This window comes from Anolis carolinensis, chromosome 1 (assembly GCF_035594765.1).
Source record: "Anolis carolinensis isolate JA03-04 chromosome 1, rAnoCar3.1.pri, whole genome shotgun sequence".
Lineage (NCBI taxonomy): Eukaryota > Metazoa > Chordata > Lepidosauria > Squamata > Dactyloidae > Anolis > Anolis carolinensis.
The window spans coordinates 67,307,193-67,334,127 of NC_085841.1; the positions used below are offsets into that span (position 1 = coordinate 67,307,193).

The following is a 26,935-nucleotide window of genomic DNA, read 5'->3' on the forward strand; positions in this document are numbered from 1 at the left end:
GATGCCTTACCAAACTACATCTTTCACAATTCTATAGTATTGAGCCCTATTAATTCAACAATTAAGATGCACCTTCGATCTCGATATGCCCATTTTCTCTGAAAGTTGTGTGCTGTTGCTTCACTTCCAGGAAGTCTTAATTCTCCCCCTCATCCAGAATTGTCTGATGGAGACAAGAAGCGTGTTGCAACATCAGACAAACTGGAAGACAAAAATGTTTATGCACTATAATAGCCAAGTCGTCTCTGAAGGAAAAGCAGCATAGATTAGAAGAGTGGAAGACAGATTTGCTGTCAAGGCTGGAAATGAAATGTTTGACATAATATATTGCAAGGTGGATTATAATCTTTTCATCATTTTTAAACAGCTTGCTAAACTCACATTTTGCATTCTTCCAAGTAAACCATCTTGGAATGTTAAGCATACTGCTTCATAAGTTTATACAGAAACTGATCTGACCAGTTGATTGAAGGTTTTTAGTGTCTATCCTTATAACGTCCTACATATAATTCATGCAAGTATTTGTGGGTATAGTTATACATGTGACAGAGAAAAAAATCTGCAATTTGAGGGCAGTGTAGATTTGGAGTTTGTGGTAAAAACTGGGGATGTGAATACTGAGCACATCCTGAGTCTTACGAAAGCCCATGGAAAAGATGGACAAAAACTTATGGGGGAGGTAAGAGTACACATGCGATAGAAGAATGTGAAAAATTTAATACTGAAATGAGGAGGACAAAGTAGAGCAGGCACGGGCAAACTTCAGCCCTCCAGGTGTTTTGGATTTCAACTTCCAGAAATCCCAGCCAGCTTACTGGCTGTTAGGAATTGTGGGAGTTGAAGTCCAAAACATCTGGAAAGCTGAGGTTTGTCCATGCCTGGTGTAGAGTCACATATGTGTGTGCTCTCAAAGGCTGTTTCATTGCCCCCAAGCATTGTAGGTTACTTGGACTGCCCCTCTCTGGCCCACAAAAGAGATCATAGAATCATATAATAATAGAGTTGGAAGAGACCACATGGGCCGTCTAGTCCAACACCAGCCAGTTGGAAAATCAAAATCAAAATACCCCTGACAGATGTCCATCCAGCCTGTGTTTAAAAGCCTCCAAGGAAGAAGCTTCCACCACACTCCAAAGCAGAGTTGCTAAACAGCTCTTACAGAGAGCAAGTTCTTCCTAATGTTCAGGTGGAATCTCCTTTCCTGTAATTTGAACTCATTGCTCCAAGTCCTAAACTCCAGGGCAACAGAAAACAAGCCTGCTCCCTCTTCCTTATGACATCCTTTCACATATTTATACACAGCAATCATGTCTCCTCCACAGGCTAAACACACCCAGTTCTTTAAGATGTTCCTCATAGGGCATGGTCTCCAGACCTTTGATCATTTTAGTTGCTCTCCTCTGGACACATTCCAGCGTGTCAATATCTCTTTTAAATTGTGGTGCCCAGAATTGGACACAGTATTCCTGCTGAGGTCTAACCAAAGCAGAAAAGAGAGGCACCATGACTTCTCTTGATCTAGACAAGGGGTCCCCAAACTTTTTAAAAATGGGGCCAGTTCACCGTGACTCAGACAGTTGGAGGGCCGATTATAGTTTTTAAAAAACTATGAACAAATTCATATGTACACTGCACATATCTTATTTTGAAGTAAATAAACAAAACCAGAACAAATACAGCCTCAATATTAACAATAATCATAATTATAATAAAAATAATAAAGAGGGTTGGAAGAGACACCTTGGGCCATTTAGTCCAACCCCCTTCTGACTTTGTGCACCAAAAGCACAAGCAAAGCATCTCTGACAGATGGCCACCCAGCCTCAATGTTAATAATAATAATAATAATAATAATAATAATAATAATAATAATAATAATAATAGAGTTCCGGTTTTCTGTATCTCACCACTGCCTCTCTCTCCCTCCTCCGCACCTCCTTCTGGGGCACTGCTGAGCCGGAGAGAGCTCAAGAGAGGGAGGAGGACTTTTCCCTCCCTCAGGCTGTCCTTCACTAAGGGCTGATTAGAAATATGCTCCCATTTTCTCTAAGCTGGGCATTTGGCAATATGCTCCGGATTTCTCCCAGGGCTCGAGGCCTTAGTGGGGGAAGAAACACTTTCCCCCCGCCAAGGCTTCGAGCCCTGGGAGAAATCCGGTGAGTATTGCTAATCAGGAATAGCAATATACTCCAGATTTCTCCCAGGTCTCGAGGCCTTAGCGGGGGGAAGAAACTCTTTCCTCCGCTAAGGCTTCGGCCCTGAGAGAAATCCGAAATCTGGAGTGTATTGCTAATCAGCGTATTCCTTAACCCGGAGTAAATACCCCTTAATAATTAATAAATAATTATAATAATTAAAATACCTTTTGAGTGGAGGTAAAGGGGAAAAGGCGAGGCTCCTACAAGACTTTTGCAGGGAGAGGGAGAAGCTAGGAGAGGCTCAGTCTCGTGCAGCAGAAAAGTGGCAGGAAAGGAGGAAAGGCAAGGCTCAAGGCTTGTGCAGGGAGTGGGACAATGCAGGAAAGGCGGTAAAGCTGCGAGGGCCGGATAAATGGTTCCGGGGGGGGGGGGGGCTGGATGTGGTCAGCGGGCCATACTTTGGAGACCCCTGATCTAGACATTATACTCCTTTTGATACAGCCCAAAGTCCCATTGGCTTTTTAGCTGCTGCATCACACTGTTGGCTCATGTTCAACTTGTTGTCCACCAAGACCCCAAGATCCTTTTCATATATACTGTTGTTGAGCCAAGCATCACCCATTCTGTATCTTTGTATTTCATTTGTTCTGCCTGAGTGTAGTATCTTACATTTCTCCTTGTAGAAATTCATTTTGTTAGTTTTGGCTCAGCTCTCTAATCTGTTAATCTGTTTCATCGTGACTTCTGAATATTTGTTTCTATCAAAAGCTCCCGGGAATTGTAATTTACCTTTTAAATAAGTTGAAAGGGCCAATGGTATCTTTTTATATTTTCAAATCCAGATGTGGCTTTCTAGCTACTTCTGTTTCAAGGGGCACCTGGGGCAATTTGGGCAGTCCCATAGGGGCTGCTTAAGCTCACTGCACTTGCTTAGCTAAATAAGAAAGGTAAAATCACAAACTTTTCCAATGGAAAAGAAAAATGGAGATTTCTTAAGAGGCAGCGTGGCTGCTTTATAATAAGCTTAGATTCAAAAAGAACATATACTCAAGCATGAATCCAATAAGACTATACCAAACTTCTAAGAGTGTGTCAGGCAATAAAAGGGCCAGAATTAACTGAAGTTTGGGAGATTCTTAAAAACAGTAAAAAGGACTTTGTTTGTCATCCAAGAAAGATGAAAAACAGAAAAGGGTTGGGAAAGTCATGTTTTAGATTGCAATACTTCTAAATCCCCAGTCAGCCTGGCTAACAGGTAAATTCTGGGAACTATAGTTCAGAAAGATAACTTTCCCGAAATCTGGATAAATACACTACTTGTAAAGACTAGTAAAGTGTTATCAGATGACAATGAAAAGATGGAAATACTGAATTGCTATTTTGTTTCAGCTTTTTCCCATAAAGAGGATTGTGTTTGATCTTGGGGAAAAAAGAATAAATGATAGAAGGAAGAAATTTTGGATCATGATAGATGATAGATGAGACTGGCTCTTCCAAGATGGTGCCAAGGTTAGACCCTAAAGGACATGTCAACTCATAAATAGGTAATGTTTCTCTTTTGTTTGTTATTTTTATAGGAACAAACTCAAAAAGTACTTTTGGGGCACAGAAATGCCTGATGCAACGCACTCTGCAGCAGTTAACTGGTACAGTATATATCATTTGCTAACTGGAAAATGAACATTACTGTAATAATTATGATGAAGGCTGAGCTGCAATGACTTTGTAGTATCATTTTCTGCAATGCTGAAGTGTAGCTACTTTTTTCAACAACAAATGTGATTCTTCCCAAAAATGCATAACTAAACACATAGATAAATAGATATTATCCTCAATTACTTCCTCAGCTGACTCTCACCATCAGTTATAGTACCATGTGGTTAAGTCTGATTTGCTATGCTGGGTCATTATATTTTGGTTACTGACTAGAGTGATGCATATCACTAATCCAGAATGCAAGAAGACGAAATAGTAAGAAAAGAAAGAAAGAAACTAGTATCAGTGTAGCAAAAAAACAAACAAAAAAAAACCAATAAAAATAAATAGACTCAGAGGGGTGAATGTTCTCATATTTTGTTTTCCAGATGACATTCTGAAACACTCTCAAAAAAAGCACAATAATATTTTAAGCCCATAGTGTTGCTGCCTATTGACTAAAATATATATATTTACTTGCAGACACACTAATTAGATAGACAATATAAGTTATGGTGTAAATATCCAAGAGGGAGAAAAATGAAAACTGGAAGAAGAAGAAGAGTTAATCTCTGCCCCAAATGTGTTTAGCACTTTGGAAAGTGTATTTAAAATTCAGATCAAAACCCAGAAGAGATTCACTATACCACTGATCAAAAAATAAATAAGCCCCATCTTCTAGTGACCTGTTCAGAAGCCCTACTCACTGTACTCTTCTGTACATCTCTGTGTTGATGTCTTCATAAAATACAACCCTTGTAACCACAGGGCCATAACCAATGGTTTCTTCTACCTGCATCCAATAAAATACAGTACATCCTTTCCAAAACATTTCTACATTCACCAGGTGATTCTATGTAATGCTTCCACTGAAAGTTATCAGAGCCACCTTGGATTTCCAAGGAAACTACTGTATACATCTTTTGGGATTTTCTAGGTTTTTCAGGGTGAGTTTATGGTAACATCCAGCAAAAGTCATTGATTTCAATAGGTTTTTGCTATTATCCATGCTTCCCTGTTTCAGCAGTAAGTTCGTGAATATATTTGCAGTGATTATGGAAGTTGTACTGTACATAGTTTTAGGAAGGAAAAATTACAATTAGTATATTATACTGATGTAAATTAAGTTTCATCTGAAAGAGGTATAGGCTTTTCACTAAATATGTTGGTAATCTTTCATGAGATACTCTCAATGGAGTCAGAAATAACCAACCATTCAAACTCAGGGCAAGGTTAACAAGAATGGTTGTTGTTCATAGATTTGATTGTCTAGATAGCATTGAGACACAATCATGTTTCCTTTGCCATTCCTACTTGACTAAGGTTGAGTGCCATGAAGGGCAAAAGAATAGAAAACACCCACACAGACCCACTGCAAGTCCTGTAAAAGCAAGGTTTTTTGTTGTTGTTGTTGAAATGGCAACAAATAGTTTAAATTCTGTTTGTGTTTTCCTGGGCATTTCATATTTCTTTGTAAAGATGAAATTTGGTAAACAGTAATATGTATAGATATAAAAGCATCTCTACTTTTTTAGAGCTAGAAGTATTTGACATTTCTTCCCAGTCTGGCTATTTAAGTAAACCCTAATTGTTGTTGTAGTTCCTTTGTGCAAGAGGATTTAAGTTTTGCAATTGTGTTGAGGAATGTTTCTTTGGTACCTTTTGTGAAAGTTAAAAAAAATTCATTTCTCTTTTTTGTAAAAAAACAAACAAACAAACCCTTATATTGGTCATGATTTGCTGTTGCTTATTTTGGTTTTGACTGCTTCACAATTTCTCTGCAATGCAGCAGAATGTAAATGTGGTGATTCTTTTCTGTAAGTAAAAAAAAGGTGCAGCAGAGATGCAGATGAATGCAAACTTGTTGTATGAAATTTGGTCCCAATAAAACTGCACCAGAATTTGAAAAAAGGGCACTCTGGAGATATGGAGCTATGCGTTTTCATCATTTGGGTGGGGTTGGGGTTTCTGGACTATTTTAAGCCCAGTGTAAAGCTTTATAACAGTGGTTCTCAACTTGTGGGTCCCCAGGTGTTTGGGCTTACAACTCTCATAAATCCCAGCTAGTTTACCAGCTGTTAGGATTTCTGGGAGTTGAAGCCCAATACATATGGGGACCCACAGGTTGAGAACCACTGCTTTATAATATCATGAATTAAACAGAAGTAATTTCCTGTTTCATAAAAGGCCTTTCCCGGGCCTAAACCGACCCAGGAAGGTCACAAAATGGGGTGAAAATGCACTCTCATGGATATTTTGGGAATTTTAAAAATGTTTTTAACCCCAGGGAGCTCTGAGTGGGGCTTCAAGCATGACGAAAATACTTTCTGTACTCCCTAGAATGTGTTTAGATGCATTTGTAAATAAAACAAATGATCCCAGGGAGGTTGGAGGGGTACAAAATGGTAGGGGAAAGTGCATTCGTATACTTGGTTTCATGTATATTCAAGTTTGCTTTGTATTTCCTCCTAGGGTACACTTTGTGACACATTGGTCCAGTTTGATGCCATACTAAAGCACAGTTTAGCACAATAAATATTAGCAACATTAGCTTCCATTTATCATTATTCACAATTTGTCATGTTACCTGAATCCAACAAACTGAGCAGGATCACAGTTGCAACTGGTGGTTTATTAAGCTAGTTTATTTCAACAAACCTTCAATGGGATTAACAACAGTTTGGGGTTTTTATGAAATACTGAATGGTCATCAAGCTGAGACTATAGATCTTAAAGCGTGTGGCACAGTCTTTGCCAAAAATGGAGTGGAAAGCTGAGGCTTTCCCAGACTCATCCTTGGAATGCTACCCCATAGTTGGTTTCAAAATATAGGTGTTCAGTTTAATATGCCGCGATGGTAAAGTAAGACAAACTGTAAAGGATGGAGATGTTCAGAGAAATGTTAGTGAATGTTACAATATGAGGTAGAATGGAGTGAAATGTCTTTATTCATTCACAACATCTAGGTCAATTTAACTTGATTCAAAATGCAGATCACCCTTTGTTGTTTTTACGTTTGAACAGAGACCAAAATGGTACCTTGGGAACTAAATTTGGCAAGAAAATCACTTTCCCCCACAGTTCCCAGGTCTTCTTTTCTCGTTCTGTATTTCTGTGTTTTAAAAACGCCTCTGGTGTGTTTACTTGTTGCAGACAAAGGTACGCTAGAGGGCGGCATGACTTTTCTCTTCCCTTAGGTTTGAATTCAGTTACATATTCTCAGTTTTGCTTCTTCTGACTCTTCTATTCCATCAAAGCACTGAAGAAACTAGAAGGAAAAAAAGATATTTGCAGAGCCAAAAACTGAAAGAGAAATAGAAAAAAAATCTGATTTGTTGTTTGGAGGCCACAGTTTCAGTCTTGCACACACAGGAAATAGGGCAAATGATGCATTGTAGATGAGAAAAGAAATGTTTAATTTTTCTGCAGCAGATATGTGCTGAGGTTGCTAACTGATGGTATAAGTGTAGTCAGGAGATAATTGTTTGTTCATTTAACTTTATGCAATTTTCCAGAAAAGCAGAAGTAAGAGCTGGTATGGGACTGCATTAGGTTCTTTTGCATTAAAAATATACTTCGCCGGCAATATCCGATGTTAAGAACAAGGTGGCAATTTTCTCATCAACTAGAGTTCAGTCCATAGGCTTATGCTAAATTGACGTCAGGGAAGAATCTGAATTTGAAGATAGGCAAAAAAAAAAAAAAAACCCTCATATTTTTATAGAACATGTGGGTAGATAATGGGATTGTTACCTGAAATCAAATACTTGGTGGAGATTATGAATTTCTGCTCTGCTCAACTCTGCAATAGAAGTTTAGCAGGGTATTGGCAAGACAGATACATTTAGAATGGAAACATTTGCTACTACAGTAGAGTCTCACTTATCCAACACTAGCTTATCCAACATTCTGGATTATCCAACGCATTTTTGTAGTCAATGTTTTCAATATATCGTGATATTTTGGTGCTAAATTCATAAATACAGTAATTACTACATAGCATTACAGCATATTGAACTACTTTTTCTGCCAAATTTGTTGTCTAACATGATGTTTTGGTGCTTCATTTGTAAAATCATAACGTAATTTGATGTTTAATAGGCTTTCCCTTAATGCCTCCTTATTATCCAACATATTCGCTTATCCAACATTCTGCCGGCCCATTTATGTTGGATAAGTGAGACTCTACTGTATTCAGATTTGACCCTGCATCCCTCAGAACGTCTGAGGTCCCTTTTAGTATGGAAATATTAATTGAGGCTGATCAAGTATCAATAGACAGACAGACAGACAGACAGAGGTTTTTTTTTTTTTTTTTTTTAAGACAGACAGAGTTTTGGGTTGCTGTTTTTTGGGCTGTATGGCCATGTTCTAGCAGCATTCTCTCCTCAGAAGATGCCAGCAACAGATGCAGGAAAAATATTAGGAGGAAATGTTGCTGAAACATGGCCATGCAGCCTGAAAAAAATCACAGCAACCCAGTGATTCTGGCCATGAAAGCCTTTGTCAATAGAGTTTTATTTTAATGTTAAATAAATAAATACAACATGCAAGAGTGATAACATGGCTAGATTAGGGAACTGAGACTGGATCTACACTGCCGTATAATCCAGTTATTTTATCAACCTTTACATTTTGTTACAGTCTGTTACATAACACAAAGAACATTTGAATTCATCTGTGAAACATATAACTTGTAGAGCAGTATAACCAGAATTATGAAAACTCAAGTGTTGTTCATAAATTTACCATTTTACTTTCACCTCCAAAACACTATCTTTGCACAGATAAAAAAGTCCAGTGGAGTCATCAGGATGAGGCGTAATCTAAATATTTTCAATATTGCATGACCTCTGTATTTCTTTAGCTGGTGAGAGATGTGATAAAGGAGATAAGAAATGGCAAATGGGCATTCATTTTTATTAGCTGAAGTGAGAGAGTTTGAAAGATCTGGCTTGCTCTTGCGATTTGGCAGACTTCTTAGTGCACAATTTTCCCTATTAACCACTCATGGTTTCTGCTTATTTGACAGTTCATAATAAAATGGGGATTCACAGAAGAGAAGAAAGCACTGTACAAGCTTGCACTTTTTAACTACAGTGATTTCTCACTTAGCTATGAATTTGCTTCAAATTTCTCGGACATCTTATAAGTAGTGGGGTGCTGCATTAAAATTTATGCTCTCCCAGTATAAAAGTTTCCCTGTTTTTAGCTATGGAGAAGGCAATTTGGTTTCTTTCCATTTAGTGTTTATCTCATAGTCCACAAGGGGGGTGGCCTTTTTCTACAGCACCCCTGCCCCCAAAACAATCTTAAAATCTCAAGAAATATACAGATCTGTGACTTTCCATCATCACACTTTCCCTCTAAAATAATTTTTAACATCTGCCTGATGAAGAAATGGGTATGACTTGAATGTTCAATAACAGGGTAGTGTAAGGAGTTTGCCACAGGCTGGAAAGAGCAGTAGATAGGAAATGGGCCTTCCTTCCTATGCTACCCCTCTATTCTGCCTTGGTCAGACCACATCTGGAATACTGTGTCTAATTCTGGGCATCGCAATTGAAGGGAGATGTTGACAAGCTGGAGAGTGTCCAGAGGAGGGCGACTAAAATGATCAAGTGTCTGGAGAACAAGCCCTATGAGGAGTGGCTTAAAGAGCTGGGTATGTTTAGTCTGCAGAAGAGAAGGCTGAGAGGAGACATGATAGCCATGTACAAATATGTGAGGGGAAGTCATAGGGAGGAGGGAGCAAGCTTGTTTTCTGCTGCCCTGGAGACTAGGACATGGAACAATGACTTCAAACTATAGGAAAGGAGATTCCACCTGAACATCAGGAAGAACTTCCTCACTGTGAGAGCTGTTCGGCAGTGGAACTCTCTCCTCCAGACTGTGGTGGAGGCTCCTTCTTTAGAGCCTTTTAAGCAGAGGCTGGATGGTCATCTGTCAGGGATGCTTTGAATGTCATCTTCCTGCTTCTTGGCAGGGGGTTCGACTGGATGGCCCGTGAGGTCTCTTCCAACTCTATGATTCTATGATTCTGTGATTCTTGCTGCACTGAAGACTAGGATTCGAAGCAATAGGCTCAAATGACAGGGAAGGGGGTTCCACATGGACATTAGGAAGAACTTTCTGGCTATAAGAGCTGTTCAACAGTGGAACCCTCTGCCCCAGAGTGTAGTGGAACTCATCTCTTTAGAAGCTTTTAAACAGAGGCAAGATGTGCATCTGTCAGGAGTGATTTAAATATTTTTTGTATGGCAGGGGGTGGGCCGATAGCCTATGAGGTCTCTTCCAACTCTGTAATTATATGCTTCTTACTGCTGCACTGCAGCCAATAAGTGAGCAAGGAAGCAATACATTCTGCCGATGTAGGTTCATGCTCCTATGTGCCATGTATGGCAGTCCTTCCTCCTGGCATCCAAAACCCATGCAACTTTTTCCTGTGGAAGTCACTTGCTTAGTGGCAAGATGGGCATCTGTCCATGTCCCATTTCATTCTCATGGCACTTTAAAAGAAGTGCTGAAAAGGAGCCTCATGCCCCCGATTCCTCCAAAGACAGTCCCAATTAATCCATTGACATCCTATATTCTTCTGCTGTTTTTAAAAATCTTATAGTCTCTCTTTTCTATCTTTTCTTTAGTTTACTTCAATGCTGAAAACTGAGTCCGAACTGCAAAAGGAGTTGTCATTTAATCAGCACAGCAAGAGGGAGAGAGGAGAGGGCAATTGGTAGTTGGTCAGCTTGCTTGTTCCTTTTCTTTGTTGGCGAGATCCAGTACTATCTCTTAAATTCCTCAAAGTCTACTGAATAACATGCAAATGATCCTTACAACCCCCTCACCTTACTCATGAGGAGACCCTGTTTAGTCCAACCTGGAGAAATCAAGGGAAGGGGGAATGCATATTTTTTATTTCATGGCAACGTCTTTTTTGCCTGAATGTTGAGTGGGACAGAGGGCAGTGGTTCTCAACCTGGGGTCTCCAGATGTTTTTGGCCTACAACGCCCAGAAATCCCAGCCAGTTTACCAGCTGTTAGGATTTCTGGGAGTTGAAGGCCAAAATCATCTGGGGACCTCGGGTTGAGAACCACTGTGCTAGGGGATGCTTGTAAGTTTTAGAATGGGAGAAGACACATAAGCTTCTGACAGTAAGCTTCTCACAAGACATTCAAATGATAATTTATTTTTAAGCTGGGTGAAAAGAGGTTTTTCTTCAGCAGCAAATATATACAAAAGTCAAAAATAAAATAAAATTAAGCTATTCACAATACTATAACAGTTGAAAGCATATACTTGAAAGGATGAAAACAAATTAGAACAGTTTGATCAAATCAATACAGTGCAATTTCAGTAAAAAAATATGCAGCTATTTCATACTTTTTGTATGATGGTTTTTCAATAAAACCATGACAAAGGAGTAACAAGGCAGTTGCTGGGACATTATACTTACAAGATGATGGCATGTCATAGAAATGTTAGCCGCAAAAACTGAAACAAAGGATTGTATTTTTACTTGTGTGTATCTGGTAAAAATGCACACCATATGTGAAGGGAGACAAACAGGGCTCTTGCAACAGAGTGATAAAGTTATACACAAATGTTTTGACAAAACATATTTCTGTGTTAAAGAGTATTTTAAACAACCTTTTGCTTTTATAACAACAAATTTCAATTTTAGATTTGGAATGAAATTGCCAGCAGCTTGTGATGAATATGTTGCCCAAGTCACAATGAGGAACCGAAAAGGGTAATGTTAAATGGTGATGGAATGCAATCTTGAAACAATTGGCTGTATGATAAAATACAATTAAACCTGCATCTTGGCACTGCTGTCATACATAGGGGCTTGAGCCTTTTGGGTAGGGGTTGGAAATGTACAGCTTACATAAAAGAAGCAAGGATAATATTCCTCTGGTAGGTATTTTGCAGCTTGAGATTTCGGCTTCAGTCAACAGTTAGAGAACATTGCTTCTCCTTGGATTTTATTTTGCTGACTGAGCATTTGTTCAGGTCACACATGAGACCCTGGGAAAAGGAAGATGTACTTCTTAATATTAATCTGGAACATCCTATTTAATGTACCATGACACAATGAGCCAGGAAAGCCAGGATGCATTCCAGCAATTGGACAAAATGTCAAGTCAAAAATGTCCTGCACGAGCAGTTGGCAGCTGATAAGGCTATCATTCATGTTGTTACAGGTTATTATATCAAGGACAATGCCTATAGCTCAGCAGTGTCCAGGACAAATCCACTTGCTGAGAAGAATCCCCTAAGAATGCTTTTCTAATGAGACTTGAGTCTGCCCTGCCACTAGGTAAAAGAAGGAAGCTGCCTCCGGCAATGAACTTGGAGTGTTATGAAAAGGCAACAAATGACTTGTTTGTTTTCTCTGAGACCCTGGAAAATTGCATTTTAGCTGCAATTCATTCTCATTACTTGTTACAGTGTTCGGAAACTAATTGCTAGCAATACTGTTTTAAAAATGGGTGATGGGTGATACACATTGCATTTCTTGGAACTTTGTGTTACTTTTTATTATCTTTCAAAATCAAATTCATAAGAGAATATATAGAACATAAAATATGTCAAAATGCTTTGAAAATTCACTTAAAAATAACTTGAAGTAACTAGAAAATATTGCATTTTGCACAAACCAAGGACCTTTCCACACAGCTGAATAAAATCCCACATTTTCTGCTTTGAACTGGGATATATGGTAGTGTGGACTCATATAACCTAGTTCAAAGCAGATATTGTGGGATTTTCTGCCTTGATATTCTGGATTATATGGCTATGTGGAAGGGCCCCAAATAACTTTGTTCCTCCTTATCTCACATTAAAAATTCCATTCAAAAGTAACTTTTAACAGCTCAGAAGACATAGCTGAGTAACCTTGAAATGTAGCTATATTACTTGTGACTTGCAGTCATGCTGGCCACATGACCTTGGAGATGTCTACAGACAATGCCGGCTGTTCAACTTAGGAATAGAGATGAGCACCAACCCCCAGAATCGGACACGACAAGGCTTTATGTCAGGGGAAAACCTTTACCTTTATGGTCCAGATCGGGACTCCCCCAGCCAATGCAGACGTGGGAGAAAGTCCCCACCACCCAGTGGCATCAAATGTCACTGTGACATAAATCAGGATGACTAGGCACCAAAGGAGGGGTGTGGAGTGAGGAGGAACTCTCTTTCCTCCCTCTCATCCCATCATAAACTGTATCTGTGTCCAACATAACAGCACATGATAACAGACAGGTATAACCTGTGTCGTGGCCAGAAACTCTTGAAACATGGAGGGAAAAGGGGGAGGGGGCTTTCATCCCATGTCCCCAGGCTGCCCAAGCCCAGAAACATGAGACAGTTGTGTCTGGTTCTGTTTTGGAACTGGCCCCAGTTCCCATAGGCTCAAAGTTGACAAAATGTCTGAATTCTGTGGTAGAATTCAAACTTTTCCCCAACTTTGGTTAATGCAGGGCAAGGCCTTGTTAAAGTGAAGTGTTGCCTTGGATCAGCCTCATGCAGCATTTAGACACCTCGAGGCTGATCTGTTTCTACAGAAATCTAAGTGGTCAGTGTAGATGGGAGTCTATTCTCATTGATACCTTTCAGTATCGATAAGGAGAATTAATAGGAAGAAAATAGAGGCATTTCATATATTTAGCTCAGGTGGAGAGGTTTTTTTATCTCCTTCTTTGACTTTGATCACAAGAATGAACGTCAAAATAAGGTTAAGTCTTATTCCACATAACAGCTGCAATTCAAATTATAGTTGGCATAGACAGGCATTTCATCTTTTAGTTCTTGTTGTTGATATCACCCCTAACCCCCCCCCCCCATCTTAGTTTAAATCTGCATGTGTATCTGCAGCTCTGCTATGGGATCCTTTGGAGTTTAAGCACCAATTGCTTTGGACTAGGCTTCTTTGATGTTAGAGCAAGCGTGACGCTGAACTTGCCCTTCTGCTCTATCCAAATGCTGAGCATCGTTTCCAAAGCATGTAAATGTCCCTTCAAATGATGCCGCTTCACCCTGAGTGTCCCATCTCAAGTTACAGCTGGGAACATTTATTGCAGTTCTTACTCTTTTGCATATTCTGTTATCATCACCACTACTGTAACTCATGCACCGTGACTTGGCAAGAAAACTGTCCATTCTACTGCAGGACAAATTACAGGGATTGTTGAAAATGGAGGTATTCGGGATCAGACTAGTGTAGAGCCGTGATGTTAGTCTATGCTATTCGGAAGTATGTAATAAAAGAACCCAGTTTTGTTTTGTGTCTGTGTGTTTAATATGTGGAATATTCAGGAACAGAAGAAACTTCTTTTAAAAGTATTACTGGCTGTGTTAGGCCTAAGCAAGCAAACTGAGATGTGTCTTTTTGTCATGCTTCTTTTTCTTTTGATCCTACACAAATAATGTCTTAACCTTAGATTACTCTGTTAATTGGAAAGATGCTGGAAAATTTCATTTGGATTATATTTTCAAGTAAATTGAGTTAATTCCCATTTTTTGATTGAACAGGTTTTAAAGAAGAACAAAGAAATTCTTTGGATTCTGTATTTTCCTGAATATTGTGATGCACATCTCAACTCAAACATTCTTTGAAAATGTGTTCATTACAGAACATTGAGTAAAGGAAATGTGTGCTTTAGCAAATTCACATTTATTTTCATATACAAAAAGCACCTGTTGTGAAAAGATTCATATAAATGTTATATGTTAGGAAAAGTTTCATATCAATATTAATGTAAATTTTTGTGCAGTTTAATTCTTGTATATGCAACATTCTCCTCCTCCTCCTCCTCCTTCTGTTTATTTATACCCCACTTTTTGTCTCCACAAAGGAGACTTAAAGATGCATTATTATGCATAAATTCTACAGAATGGATTTATGATTGAATACTTGTTAAACTGAATGAATAAGATATACACTAATAAACATATCACTAACTGCTTGGCTAATTTGCAGTTATTTGCTGTCAAGTTGCCTTAGACTTATGGCAACTGACAAAATGAGATACAGTATCTACAAATCATTAAATAGTTGTACTTTGCAGCCTTAAGGCCAAATCTTCCATGATTGAATCATTCTGCCTGTAGAATGTTATCTTTTTTTCCTAGTGCCTTCCACATTACCAAGCATTATTTTTTTCCAGTGAGCCATGTAATTTAATGGTATGTCTGCAGTATAACAGCCTCACTTTAGGCATAATCCATTTTACTGAGAAATAAAGTTTTATGTCCTCTAAGACCCACTTACATGTCTTTCCAGAAGGTCCACACTCCCAAGCTTTCAATGTTGCTGTTTACTGGCTGGTGTAGAGCAAGGGGTGAAATCCTGTAGCTGGACATGTAGCAGTAACATAACCTGCAATGCTATACATCTAGCTGCAGGAAGAGAGCTGTATGCTTTACCATCCCTTCTCCTCTCTCTCTACTGGCCAGGAAAATATCCTAGCTGGGCATGGAGTGTTGTAGTTAAACAACTTGGGGGTGGAGATGAAGGAGGAGGCAAGCTGTCATTTCTTTTTGTGGAACTTCACTGTATGGCTCCCTGAGCCAGGATCTGTTAATGATTAATGCTACAGGAGGGTCATCCTCTTTCAGCCAAACAATTTGGTAACAATATTAAACTGTTTTTAATGAACATTTTTCTCATATGTCTTTGAGATTAAGGTCTTCATCACATTGGCTGCCAGAATTGTTACGCATCATAGCGAATCTGGCAACCACTGTTGGGGGGCATGGGGAACCTGTCACCCCATGGCTCACTTCATCCAGCTTACCCGCAGGGTGATCCCATGGGGGAAGTGTCTGGCTTCTCCCTATTTCTCCAAGGCAACATGGGAAGGTTCTTGTGTTGCCGCCGCCACAGCATACTCCACTGCCCCTTTACGCACAGAATACCACCGGAAGTAGTAGTACGTCGTGTAATGGAAGTCTGCAGGCTCGGTGCTTAAAGGGGCGGTGAAGTGGAGTGTGCTACTGATTCTTCCCCTGTCTGATGAGGTTATAACTATCACTAGTTTTGCTAATGTTTGACTCATTTCCAAAAGAAGTTCTGGAGATTATAAGAGTTTGAAAATGTGTCTCATGGTATTATGGGAAGAATAACACAGGGTCAGCTTCCCTTTTACAGTAACTGCTTCTATATGAGCCTATGGCGAATAGAACAGGCCTCATTTCCAATGAGCCCTGTTGGACTGCTCAGCCTGATGCTGGTTTTTTTTTTTTTGAAAGAGAATCCACTTCTTTGTTCCCCAACTTAGGAAGGTGAATATTGTGTTTGAAAAAATGGCTTCCACTCTGGTTTTCTGGTTTTATTAGGCTTGGGTAGGGGTAGATAACAGCTTGGCATGTTGCTTCTAATTCTGAAGCCTTCTGCTGCATAAGATTTTAGTACAAGATGTATCCCTGTGTCTCACAGGGACTTGAAGGATGTTCAGGTTCAAGTGTGACAGAGGGATACAACTTCTTTTAAAATTTTCTGTCATTTCCAGATATAGAACATTAGGACTTGAGCATATTTTCTGTTGTTTACCTGCAACTCTCTTATGCAAAGCCACATGCAGATATACACTTACACACACACACACACCTTACAATTTGGATCCAAAATTACAAAGATGTCATAAGTGAAAGATACAAGAGTAAAAAATATTCTATGAAATCATTTTTCATGTGAATATATTTGTATGGCAACTTTCAGTTCCCTGACACAGTTCAAGACTTTGTGCGAACAGACTTTATTCCTTGCCAATTTAATACCATACTGAGCCAGCCATGTTTGACCCAATAAAGAGATGTGGCTATAGCAGCATGCTTGCTTGGACTACCACTCTTACAGCTGAATATTGTAGCCCAGAGAGAGAAAAAGAAAAAGATAGGGAGAGCAAGAGAGAGATTTTTCAACTCTTTTCAGACATGAATGCCAGAGTGCAGCAGAAGTGAATATTTTGGTGCTGATAGCATCCTGTACTTGATACATAAATCAATTTAGGAAGTAATGTAAACCATTTTGAGCAGCTGCTTTAACTTTCACTGTGTTATCTGCATCTTGAAAATCTGGAAAGTGTCAGCAATTGCGTTAACAAGGCCAGCCGAGTGCCTCGTTGATTGCTCTGAATGAAGTGAGTGCTTTGAGGACAGAATGTTTATGGATGCCTTATCTCAATTTCCCTCAATTCTTGCTGCCCTTGTGTTTGTTTTGGCTGATCTGGTGCCTCAGACAGGAGTGTCCTTTGCTGCCACAGAAGTTGCATAGCTGCATAATGAAGGAGGATATGAAGCCAGCCAGAAAAAAGAATGTTGCCTTTGGACTATGGTGTGCCAGTCTTTCCCTTTCACTCTATACTTTGACTTGTCAGCTACAATAATCAAAATAAGGAAAATGTTTATGAGAAATCAAAAGTAATATTTGTTCTCTTAAGATGATTCTTACTTTACTAAGTGTTTTTTTTCATTCCTATATGTGTTGACTTTGGTTTACTCAGCTGGAAACGGATTCTCGATAGTCATTCGGTATTCTAAAACTGAAACCTGCTTTATATTTTCTAATAATTAATCGTGGAAGCATCGTTTGGTGAGAAGCTGGCATACAAATGGGGCACACAAACAAAGTAATAGCTAGGGCACAAATCTTGTTGTTGACTAAAGACCCGGGTCTGAATCCTTGCTTGGCTATGGAAACTTACTGGTTGACCTTAGGCAAGTCACACTGTTTCAGCCTCAGAAGAAGGCACGGGCCGATTCCCTCTGAACAAATCCTCCCTAGAAAACCCTGTGATGGGTTTGCCTTAAGATTGTCATAAGTCAGAAATGTCTTGCAGGCACACAATAACAAACAATGGACTACTTTCTAAAAAATTTCTTTTTAAAAATGTTCTGTTCTAAAAGCCTGTTGATATTATGACGTTTTTGCCAGTGGATGTTTTGGTGCCCTTTGGTTATTTCTTCTGTTTCTGATTCCAACCAATCAGGGTTCACACTGCAAATCTGATTATGTTGCAGCACTAGGTAACTGCTTAGCTCTAACCAATTTAACAATTAATTCAACAAACTCCTTCCATTCCTCTGATTCTGAACAGAGAGAATGCATCCTATTGCCCAAACATCCAGTAATTATCCTTGGCTTGACACACTGTATTCCTGGCAGCTGTATTATCTGGCTGTCAACACTGGCATGTTTTTTTTTTTACTGTGATCCAGTCTCATTGCACACGTTATGTGTGCCTAAAGTGGAGTAGAATGCTGTGCCGTCGCGCCTGGGGCTGTAAACTCTTAGTGAAAGAGGCATGGATGTGACATCTTTCCCCAGGGGATTGCTTCTTGCCCTCCTTTAGGGAAACTGGAACTCCCAAGGACCAAAACACTGTAGTTAACTCAAAACTGGGTTTATTCTTCACAAAGGGTGTAAAAGAAAATATACATTACAGTCTTTGATTGTTTAAGTCCATGAAGCTTGTCCAGATCCCTCTTTCTCTGGCTGTGAATGTCGGAGCAAACTCAGCCTCAGTCCAATGACCTATATCTGAAGACAAGAGTCTTCCTCTGTTGCCAAAGGACTGATGTGAAGGCGCTTGAGACTCCTCAACGTTGTTCAGGTTGGCCCTGAACATGAAGTGTGAGTCCCAAGGGTAAGAACCTCAGAATTGGTGCTGAGAGGTAACTTTTGAAGGGCTTTTAGTACCAAGCCTCTCTTTCACGTCCATCCGATAAGAGAGCTTGCTGGTGGAATGAAAAGGAGGAAACACAGTCCTACTCCAGGAAGAGGTGGAGCCAAACAGTTTAGCTGAGTGAGCAATATAACAGGTACAAACAACATTGATTGACAGATATAAATAACCAATCCAACTACATTTACAGGGTAAGGGCAAAATCAGGCATGATACAGCAATTCAAATCTTGAAACTTATAGTTTGACATATAAATGGCGCCACTCGCGCCGTCACAAATGCAGTAAAGAATGCTCATTTGTATTTAAATAAATAAAGTGAGGGCAGGATTTTTTTTTTGGATTTTTGTCCACCAGAACATTACTTTCATCAGAATATGCTCAGATTCTCTTCTGAATGTGCATTCACATCCACTAGGTTTGTTTATTCATTCCATTTTTAGAATTGTGTGCTTTTCTGTAACTTGATCTGATTTGTAGAATGGCTCCCCACAACTAGGAATCTGTATAATTTTTTTCATGTTGGATCTGTGTATTTTTCTTAAACCAATGAACGTATGAATGAATACCTAACTGCACTGAAGAAATATTGATGCAATTGCACTAAAATGAAAATACTTGTTTGTGGTTTGATTAAAACAATATATAAATTTATCTATGCAAAACACTGTTGTAGAAGGCTTGATCAAAAATTGTGTCAATTTTTGCATGCAATAATTTAAAAAAAAGATTGTAGACATTTTCCAAGTCAAACTGAAAGACAAGTGGAATGGAACATTGAACAGAGTAAAGAATAAAATGGAAAATTCATCCCTACTATCATCATTCTGCTTCATCACAAGATTGGAGCAAGGTACTGTCACCCTGGTTGCTTTGGCAACATGAAGGATGTGCTTTTCTCTCCTTAATACTTGTCACCCTGTGAACATTTTTGCTTTTGCAAAGGAGTACAACTCCCACATCCATGCACATGCATCCTTACACACCCACACAACAAAGAAACACAATGGTGGAAGGGTTAATAGGCAGGATTTAAAAGTTTCTAAAATGTTTCCAACCCCTCAATTGGCTTTTATGATACTGTTGTTCCAAGGCCCTCAATAGAGCAGATATGGACAACCATAGTAACCCTATGAGATAAGTAATGTTGAGAGAAAGAGAAGGATTGGCTTTGGGAAACCCAATTGACATCGCATGGATTTGAATCCAGATTACCGTGGTGAAAGAGAACGACTCACGCCATATGAATTTTCTATAGTTTGATACACGAAGCAAGTAAATCAATAATCTCTAAGGAAAAAAACCTGTCATCCTCATTTTCATTTGCAACTTCCAGATTTGGTAGAAAAGCAGAATAAGGCAGTTAACCATGATACTTGGAATGTTAGAAAACCACAATTAGTAGTGTAGATATAACAATTACATTTTGTTTATGGGTAGCAAAAACATTAAAACTCAATAAATTTCTACCAAGCATACGTATTTAGTTTTTCAAATTCGTGTAAATTATGTAACACTTTCTTTTTTTATATGAAATTGCTTGTTCTCAAGGGTTTTTAGGAATACGGCATATTTTAAGAAACTTATTGTTATTCCTAATACTCTTAGCTATTTGTGTCTCATTATTCCGTTACACACTTTCAAATATCTTTATCTTCTTTCTCCTTTTCCTTTTAAATCTAACAACAATGTAGTTCTTATGCTCCTTTCAATTTTAAAGCACTTCATTTTTACATGCAATTAAATTAAGCATCTTGTCACTCAGGTAAGTCGCTTGTGAACATCCATGCTTAATTTCACATAAAACCTCCCCTGAGCCAACTCTTTATAGCTTTAGCTGGATTTTATCTGCATTTTGCTCAAAAATCTTCCTGACTTGACTCCCTCATCATATTAATTTAGCCTCACTTGTATGATTCCAGTATAAGGAACTCAGTTATCCTGTCCAGTACTAATGGTTATTATTTAGACTGCTACAAATTATGATAATAAAATCAAGGGGAGAAAGAGATGAGGGAATGGGTCTTGTAGTATTTTAAAGCTAAATTTACCATTCAAAGTATGGTAGTTGTAATCTGTCCAATAGGTTAAGCTATTTAACCTCAGCAGACTGAAAGTCAAAACCAAGGTCACAACAGCATTTGTTATAGAACTCCAATTTGCCAATAATAACATAGTTGTGTGCATTCAGAACAAGACCTACAAACCACTGTAAACACCTTTGCAGTAGCATACGAGAAGCTCGGTCTCTCATTGAGCATCGAGAAAACCAAAGTGCTCTTCCAACAGGCACCAGCCAATCCGTCTGCAATGCCAGAAATACAGCTTAATGGTGTAACATTAGAAAATGTCGACTATTTCTGCTACCTTGGCTTCCACTTCTCCACAAAAGTCAACATTGACACTGAAATACAACACCACCTAAGCTCTGCAAGTGCAGCATTTTTCCAAATGAAGCAGAGTATTTAAAAATCAGGACATCCGCAAGGATAACAAGGTGCTTATTTATAAAGCTGGAGCCCCCAGATGGCGTAGTGGACTAAGTGACTTGAAGGTTGGGTTGCTGACCTGAAAGCTGCCAGGTTCGAATCCCACCTGGGGAGAGTGTGGATGAGCTCCCTCTATCAGCTCCAGCTCCATGCGGGGACATGAGAGAAGCCTCCCACAAGGATGGTAAAAACATCAAAACATCCGGGCGTCCCCTGGGCAACATCCTTGCAGACGGCCAATTCTCTCACTCCAGAAGCAACTCCGGTTGCTCCTGACACGGAAAAATAAATAAATTATAAAGCTATTGTCTTCCCAACCCTGCTGTACACCTGCAAAATGTGGAACGTCTACAGAAGTCACACTCAACTTCTGGAATGATTCCATCAGTGTTGCCTCTGAAAAATCCTGCAAATCTCTTGGGAAGGCAGGCAGACAAATGTCAGCATGCTTGAGGAAGCAAAGACCACCAACATTGAAGCGATGCTCCTACGCCATCAACTCCGCTGGACTGGCCATGTTGTCCAAGTGCCTGATCACCGTCTCCCAAAGTGTTTCTTATTATACTCTGCTTTTATATGAATTGTTGTTTTGTACACTGTTTTTAGGCATTGAATTTTTGCCTATTTATTGTAAGCCGCCTTGAGTCCCCCCAGGGAGAAAGGCAGGGTAAAAATGATGTAAATAAATAAACTAAGGAATGGAAAATGAAATGCTGGTGGACAGGAAAAGAGATTTAAAGATGGGCTTAAAACTAACCTTAAAAACTGTAGCATAGACACCGAGATCTGGGAATCCCTGGCCCTTGTGCACTCTAACTGGAGATCAGTTGTGACCAACAGTGCTGTGGAATTTGAAGAGGCATGAATGGAGGAAGCTGCATCAAGCCAACCCCTGTCGGGACCGCCTTCCACTTGGAAACGGATGCCCTTACTGTGGAAGGGCATGTAGGTCAAGAATAGGGCTCCACAGTCACCTACATACTCACTGCCAGGACACTTGGAAGGCCATCATACTTGGACAACAAGAGATTGACCTAGGTGACCCTATCACAGAGATTTATTGGCAAAATTTGTTCATTGGGTATTTACTTTTGCCTTCCTCTGAGGCTGAGGGAGTGGGACTTGCCCAGTATCATCCAGTGGATTTCCATGGTTTAGCGTGAATTCAAACCCAGGTCTAGGGAGTCATAGTCCAGTGGTTAAACTGCTACACCACATTGACTTTCTTGTTGTTATTTGCTCTCAAATCAACTTTCACTTAAACTGATCCTATAATGAAAGATCCAAAGTTTCCTAATCATCACCTGTCCTGCTCCAGTCTTACAAACTCTTGGTGATGGCTCCCCTGACTGAGTCAATGTGCCTATAATGCATTTTCCCTCTGTTTCCCAAACTGGGAGGGATAACTAACACTCCAGAAGACAGGAGCAGAATTCAAAGTGATCTTAACAGATTAGAGAGATGGGCCGAAACTAACAAAATGAAGTTCAACAGGGACGAATGCAAGATACTTCACTTCAGCAGAAAAAATGGAATGCAAAGATGCAGAATGGGGGATGCCTGGCTCGACAGTAGTACATGCAAAAAAGACCTTGGAGTCTTCATGGACAACAACTTAAACATAAGCCAACAATGTGATGCGGCAGCTAAAATAGCCAACGGTATTTTGGCCTGCATCAATAGGCGTATAGTGTCTACATCCAGGGAAGTCATGCTACCCCTCTATTCTGCCTTGGTCAAATCACACCTGGAACACTGTGTCCAATTCTGGGCATTGCAACTGAAGGGAGATGTTGACAAGATGGAATGTGTCCAGAGGAGCATGACTAAAATGATCAAGGGTCTGGAGAACAAGCCATGATAGCCATGTATAGATATGTGAGGGGAAGTCATAGGGAGGAGGGAGCAAGCTTGTTTTCTGCTGCCCTGGAGACTAGGACACGGAACAATGACTTTAAACTACAGGAAAGGAGATTCCACTTGAACATTAGGAAGAACTTCCTCACTGTGAGAGCTGTTTAGCACTGGAACTCTTTGCCCCGGAGTGTGGTTGGGGCTCCTTCTTTGGAGGCTTTTAAGCAGAGGCTGGATGGCCATTTGTTGGGGGTGCTTTGAATGCGATTTCCTGCTTCTTGGCAGGGGGTTGGACTGGATGGCCCATGAGGTCTCTTTCAACTCTATTATTCTATGATTCCATGATTCTATGTTTATACTGCTATCAACTTTACCAAGCATTATATTCTCTATTGAGTTTTCAGATCTTTTGCAATTTTGGTTACTCTCCTTGTTCACAATCAGTTCAAGGTCCTCCAGAGGATGGAGTGATACATACATCCTTGAGAGAATACCTAAAAGGAGTCACTTCCAGACAGTTGTCTCTATATAAAAAAACAAGAAACACTTTGTGTCCTCAACCATGCCACCACTTTTCTGTTTCATTTCAAACAGCAGTATAGTCATTCCTCCCAGGGCCTTTCCACATTTTGATCACACAAGAATTGAACTTTTGGTGAAATCTAACAGAGCAGCTTCATTCTCAAGTTATCCAGATAAAAATGAAACATGTCTAGATAAATGGACTGGGCACTGGAATATCACCAACTGCACTCATACAATGTTCAGTATAGACCATAGACCTATCTTGTGCTTAATGCAAGCCTAATTCACAACAAAAAGAAAGTAAACTTGAACTCACATCTGCTAAAGTGTTGTGGTAAAGTTTTAGGCAAAGCAGAACTCAGTTCAGTTCTGTGCATTCTTAAGATGCTTCTACACTGACACTATAATTCAGCTTGGAATTGGTTTGGGAGACACTAGTTTTGCTGTGCCTGGGATTAGATTTCTATGCCTGGAACTGGTTTGAGGCCATGGAGGTGATTACATAAACTAACCTCAAACCACCGGAGGCATGTAGAGTGACCAAAAAAAGGAAAGTGACAATTAGGAGTGACAGTAATCAATTCACCATCCTGGGGGTCAATTAGACCCCTGCTGCCCTTTGGGTGATTTTGGCAGCCCCCATTCTGGATTATTTACAGCAGATGCAGGTGTTTACAATCTCTCTGCATTTTGCAGAGCCAATTTCACCCTGGATCTGGGATACATCAGCATCTGCTTCAGTACATTTTTTTTTGTCAGAACTCAGACTTTCCTGGGTCTTTTGTAATGCATGGTATACCCTTAGCTGTGTGCTGTAGCATGCATTGGTGGTATGGGTTTTGTAGTCAACATGGCCTCGAAGCTGCTTTGAATTGCATTATATGCCATTATAGAAAAAACTCTAATCAGAAGAAAGCCTTGGTACTATCTCCCATTTGGAATCAATCCTGAGCATGTTAACCCAGATTTTTGAGGCAACCGGAAGTGCATTTGCCCAATTAATATCAGTGCATCAGCTACACTTGTTCCTTCAGATGTCAGATCTGGTTACAGTAATAACTCACACCTTGATTGCATCCCATTTGGATTACTGTAACACTGTCTATGTGGGACCACCTTTGGAAACACTTCAGAAACTTCAGCAGTTCTAAAATGTTGCTGGTGGTTTGCCTGCCAGGATTGTTTATAGGGAGCATATACGAGGGCTATCCAGAAAGTAGAGTACGTTTTGGATTTTAAAAAGGACAAAGTATAGAATAAATCATTTACCATATGCAGCTGAAAGACACATCCCAAAACTACAATCTCATGTAATTCCCATTTAAATGTAGCCACGTTTCTTATAGATAAATCAGTTTGAAAAGTACTGCACCAGTAAATTCCCCGCCTGTGTCCTCGGCTCTTCCTCCTTCTCCCTCCCTGCAGCGTAGCCAAAACGCTGCGTTGCCAGCCACGCCCCCATTGTTGGAAACGGAGGAGAGAGGCGGGGAATTTACTGGTGCAGTACTTTTCAAACTGATTTATCTATAAGAAACATGGCTACATTTAAATGGGAATTACATGAGATTGTAGTTTTGGGATGTGTCTTTCAGCTGCATATGGTAAATGATTTATTCTATACTTTGTCCTTTTTAAAATCCAAAATGTACTCTACTTTCTGGATAGCCCTCGTAACTCCTTTGTTGAAATAGCTTCAGTGGCTACTGGCCTGTTTTGGACCAAATTCAAAGTACTAGTTTTGACATAAAGTTTAGATACAGCTTATTTGAAAAAAAATTATCTTCCTATATAAGGTTAGTGAGCTTTAAGATCTTCAGGGAAGACTTTCTTTGGATTCTACCACCATTACAGGTACATCTGGTGAAGAACATTCTCAGTAGCTGTTCCAAGTCTATGGAACACTCTGTCAAGGAAGGCTTGGTTGTGCAACTCTCTGCTTTCTTTATTCTTCTTATTTAAACAAATCTTCCCCTTTTATCTAGTTTGGGGATAGTACAGGGATAGGTTTTGAATATTCTTTTAACTGGGTTGTTGTATGTTTTCTGGGCTGTATGGCCATGTTCCAGAAGTATTCTCTCCTGACGTTTCACCCACATTTGTGGCAGGCATCCTCAGAGGTTGTGAGGTATAGAGAAACTAATCAAGGAAGGTTTTTAAAAGGTTTTTTTTAACTGTTTAATTTTTTTTTTTTAAAAAAAATAAGTGGTTTGTTTTTATGGTTTTTTTTTTAATTTTTGCATTTCATACTATATTAAATATATTTTCATATATGATGTAAGATACTTTGGGTTCATATGGCAGAAAAGCAGCATAAAATTGAAATACGCAGACAGATTCAAGCATGCAAAGCTCAGTTCAGTGCAGAGCACTTAATTTCCATATTCAGAATTACTTCTTATAGAACAGCATTCTTGTATACAAAACACAACTCAAGATAATTTAAATGGTTTAAAATTTAAATGATTTTAGAAAGCAGGATATTTAAAATTTCAGAACCTTGAACCAGTTTTTTTGTTTTAGTGGCTGGAGTAGGCCTCCATCCTGACTGGAGTCTGGATTCTAGAGTTGTTATTAATAGGGCTGTAGCTAAGGGGGGGGGGGTAGGGGTTCATCCCCCTCCCCGAAAATTTTCAGTTTTTTTTAAAAACTAGTTTACTCATGAATTTTAACTTATTAACCAAATCCTCATGAGTGTCCACTGACATTGATCTGTCTTGAGTGTCCACTGAAGTTTATCGATGGAGCCTGATTTCCAAATTGTTTTGCATTATGGAGCTACTCTTCATGATTCGCTAAAATAAAGTTTCACCCCCCCACCCATTTTTTTCTGACTATGGCCCTGTTAATAATAGCAAGTGGGTTTTCCTCAAGGCCTAGGGTTTTTTTTCATGTCAGGAGCAACCTGAGTTGCTTCTGGTGTGAGAGAATTGGCCGTCTGCAAGGACGTTGCCCAGGGGATGCCCGGATGTTTTGTTGTTTTTACCATCCTTGTTGGAGGCTTCTCTCATGTCCCCGTATGGAGCTGGAGCTGATAGAGGGAGCTCATCCGCGCTCTCCCCCGGTGGGATTCAAACCTGGCAGCCTTCAGGTCAGCAACCCAACCTTCAAGTCACAAGGCTTTAACCCACTGCGCCATAGGGGCTCCTGCTAAGGCCTAGGTGATTGCCTGGGATGGAGGGCAAAGTGGATCAGAGTCACACAACCTTTAGCCAAGGGTCTCATACAGTGCAGGCACTATGCATTTCTGTTTCAGATCGCATTATGTTTGGTTCTGGGACCAGTTTTTAGTTCCAGAGCTTCCCAAGACTTTATTTCCTGCTGAAGATTGGCACAAGTCACTGCTATGATGAGTACATTTGAGAAGCATTCTGGGTCTTTTGCTGCTAAGGTATATCAATTCTCAGCCAATGTCCTGGCTGGTAATCTTTTGGAAGTCAATTTTTCACCGACCCCAGTGCTATGCAGCACTTGGCTCCATAAGGTTGATAAAAATGGACTCCCGTGATGATGATGATGATGATGATGATGATGATGATTACCCTGA

At 39.7% G+C, this 26,935-nt stretch overlaps 1 protein-coding gene across 9 annotated transcripts in view; it reads left to right on the forward strand.

Moving 5' to 3' along the window:
- Nucleotides 1–26,935, forward strand: part of pde10a (phosphodiesterase 10A) — a 360,355-nt gene that overhangs the window by 68,803 nt on the left and 264,617 nt on the right. For 7 of the 9 annotated variants that reach the window (XM_062976372.1, XM_062976339.1, XM_016997274.2 and 4 more), the window contains one exon: nt 3,716–3,784. The exons of the other annotated variants lie outside the window; for them this stretch is intronic. In XM_062976372.1, coding sequence (XP_062832442.1) covers nt 3,757–3,784 — 28 coding nt within the window. In that variant the 5' untranslated portion in view covers nt 3,716–3,756. The remainder of the gene's footprint in view (nt 1–3,715; nt 3,785–26,935) is intronic. 9 annotated transcript variants of the gene reach the window in all.